The 2,898-nt window shown below is 25.2% G+C and overlaps 1 protein-coding gene across 2 annotated transcripts in view; it reads right to left on the reverse strand.

Moving 5' to 3' along the window:
• Nucleotides 1-1,042, reverse strand: part of LOC106677435 (uncharacterized) — a 6,512-nt gene extending 5,470 nt beyond the window's left edge. Inside the window, exons 1-3 of one of the 2 annotated variants that reach the window (XM_067046604.1) lie at nt 908-1,042; nt 224-315; nt 74-125 (exon numbers count right to left, since the gene is read on the reverse strand). In XM_067046604.1, coding sequence (XP_066902705.1) covers nt 74-125; nt 224-295 — 124 coding nt within the window. In that variant the 5' untranslated portion in view covers nt 296-315; nt 908-1,042. Of the gene's footprint in view, nt 1-73; nt 126-223; nt 524-907 lie in introns of those variants that run through there. The other variant, XM_014415365.2, reaches the window with a different exon arrangement.
• Between the last annotated feature and the right edge of the window lie 1,856 nt (nt 1,043-2,898).

The raw sequence follows: 2,898 nt of genomic DNA on the forward strand, positions 1-2,898 counted from the left end.
TTAATTTCATTATTTACTTTATTTATATTTTTATTGTTGAACAATAAATTTGACAACAACTTTGTGCTCTTACTTTTAGTATCATTTGTGACCGAACTTGATTGTTTTTCATAATCAGCTAGTTCCTAAAAAAATACTTTATAATTAATGAATTAGATACTGCCTATATTTTATATTCACCAAAAATAAAAAATACTTGATAAAGTTGCTGTTAAAATCTTACTTTAATTAGTCGAAATAGTTCATTGCTGTCCTCCTTTGTAACTTTTCTGATATTAAATTTTATAGTAGTCATTGTTGGTTCACTCACGGTCACTAATAATTCACAAATAAGATTACTATAATTGAGGTGGTTATGCTAAGATGAGATAAGATAACAACTATCTATTTGAAAAAATTTCTGAAGTGAAAGTGGTAAAAACAAGTGTTCAAAAATCCTGGTGGTTTCTATCTCTTTGAAATAATTTTTGTACAAAACTTAATGTGAAAAATACATAAAATAAAGAATAACTGTTTTCCGAAATTGATAATATTCCATATAATATTCCAAGTTGATAATGAGTTGTTTTGATAGGAAAAAAAGTTATTTTAAAAATCTTTTTTTAGTCATTAATGAAGTTTGAAATTAATGGAAAACTTGCCTTTTTAAAAAAACAACAACAATGTGTATGAAAATATATCTAGCTATGTAAAATAAAGAAACATTAACAAAAATAAAAAATAAAATAAAAGAATTTATTCTATGAAATTGGAAGATAAATCATTGATATTTGGTTCAATAAAATTTAATTATCTGGCATTCAAAGACCTAAGTAAATTTTTTTTCAAATAAGTAAAAGAAATGTAAACAATCAGAAATCAAATATAAAACATAGACAGAGTGAGTATAGAACTGATGTAAACAAACCTTGTTATCTGATAACCGATAGAAAGCTCAAGAGATTACATTATCATTTGTCTCCATTATTTGTTCAAAATTGTTTTATCTTCTATTTTAATTTACTTTTTAATAAATCAAAACTGCATTAAAACTTAACTTTGCAAACTGACAGTGTGTTTAGTTCCAAAATGCACCAATTCAGACAGATTTCAGGATAACTACATACAAAAAAAAAATAAGTGTGGAAACTTCATTATTTTTATAAAAACTATAATTTTTTTTTGGAAAATTGTTGATTGACCGTGTGTATAGATGAATGGAATATGGTCCGGGTGGGTCAAAAAAACTCAAATAGTAAATGGATATACTATTTTTATTGAGTCAACGTTTCGCCCCACGTTGCAGGACTTCGTCAGGGCTGTTTTGATGGAAGTCAAAGTCTTTTTTTTTAATTTAAAAAAATCATTCTGATATTCAAATATTTAAATTTATAACCCAAAAAGTAAAAATATTCATTTCACATACAAATGACTAAATTAATGTTATTTATCAACATAATACATTAATACACTATTTAAAACATCTAATAATCCTATATTTCATAAGAATAATTTATAAATCGTACATAATTTTTAATTTATATTAATACATAATTCATATAAGAAATATATATATTTTTTATCATCAAGATAATAATTTTTTCTTCAGGATACTAATATTAATCAACTTTTTAAATATTTTTTATAATATTCACATTTAATTGTCCAATCTCCAATGTCTTTTTTAAATGTCTTTCTTTTGTTAACATTTTCTCATGTTTATGATTTTATTGGACAAGGGAAGTAAAATATCACTTCAATCTATATATTTGTTTTGTTTCTATAGAATAAGTATAGGTGCATTAGTGGATTTTTCTCTGGTTTGAAAGTCACTCAAATTGAAATTGCACAAAAATATGGTTCCTTCTGAAGATTCCTGCAATAGCCCTTAACTACCTCCCACCTAAATATTTTGGTGATGTAACTTGTGCCATTTATCCCCCCTCCTGGACTAATAACATTAGATTTATAGCGTTCTTTTTATGTCATAGTTTTCATCAGAGTGTATAAAATCATTTACACAGCTAAATGCTGATTAGATTAACTCTAATGAAGAATAGAGGGACCACCCACTAGTTTGCAAGCAGTTTCCTATAAAAAGAATATAAAATGTAATTATAAAATTAAGTCTAATCAATGAATATTATAGTAAATTATAAAAAGTTATAAAAGAAATAGAGAAAAGGAAAATATATGAACTTTGAACACCAATAAAATTTTAATAATATTAAATATTTGAGTTAATTAGTCAATGTTGAATATGTTTACTCTAATTATAAACTGACGTGGAGACTTCATCAGTAGATAAGATATTAAATACTGGCAATCAATTCAACTTCATGTTCAATTTCATTATGCAATATTGAGATTAAGTAATAGCTGAATTTCAAATCATTTTATAATATATAAGAGTTTTGAAAAATAATAAATACAGTTTTTTACTTTCAATAAAAATTTAACAGGTCATTAGTAAATTAACAAATAAGCCAAAACTAAAAGTTAGTTAATTGTATTTTTTTTTACTAAATTTCCAATAAAACTAATTTAGTATAATAAATTCTGAATATTTAAGCAATAAACACTTTATTGCTATTTTTTAATTTAAACACTTTATTTTTTTTTTTAATAGACTTTAAATATAATAAACCATCATTTGCCAACCAATAACCAAATCTATAATTGTTTGACTAATTAATGAATGCATGTCTCAAAGAAAAGGTCCTGAGAGCCTCAGGAGAAGAGAACGTGGAAGGCATTTATGAAACACCACTAGTACAAGCAGTGAACACTGAGAACGTTGGTCTAATCTGTGTGCAGTTATAATGTAACATTACGATGATGCTATAATGAATGAAGTAATGGTAATGAGCAGCAGCTTTTGGAGCCCTGGGCAATATGGAATTGAGGTTTTCTTCTTGG

The sequence above is a fragment of the Halyomorpha halys genome, unplaced genomic scaffold, assembly GCF_000696795.3.
Source record: "Halyomorpha halys isolate HHAL.00 unplaced genomic scaffold, Hhal_1.1 Scaffold99.1, whole genome shotgun sequence".
NCBI lineage: Eukaryota > Metazoa > Arthropoda > Insecta > Hemiptera > Pentatomidae > Halyomorpha > Halyomorpha halys.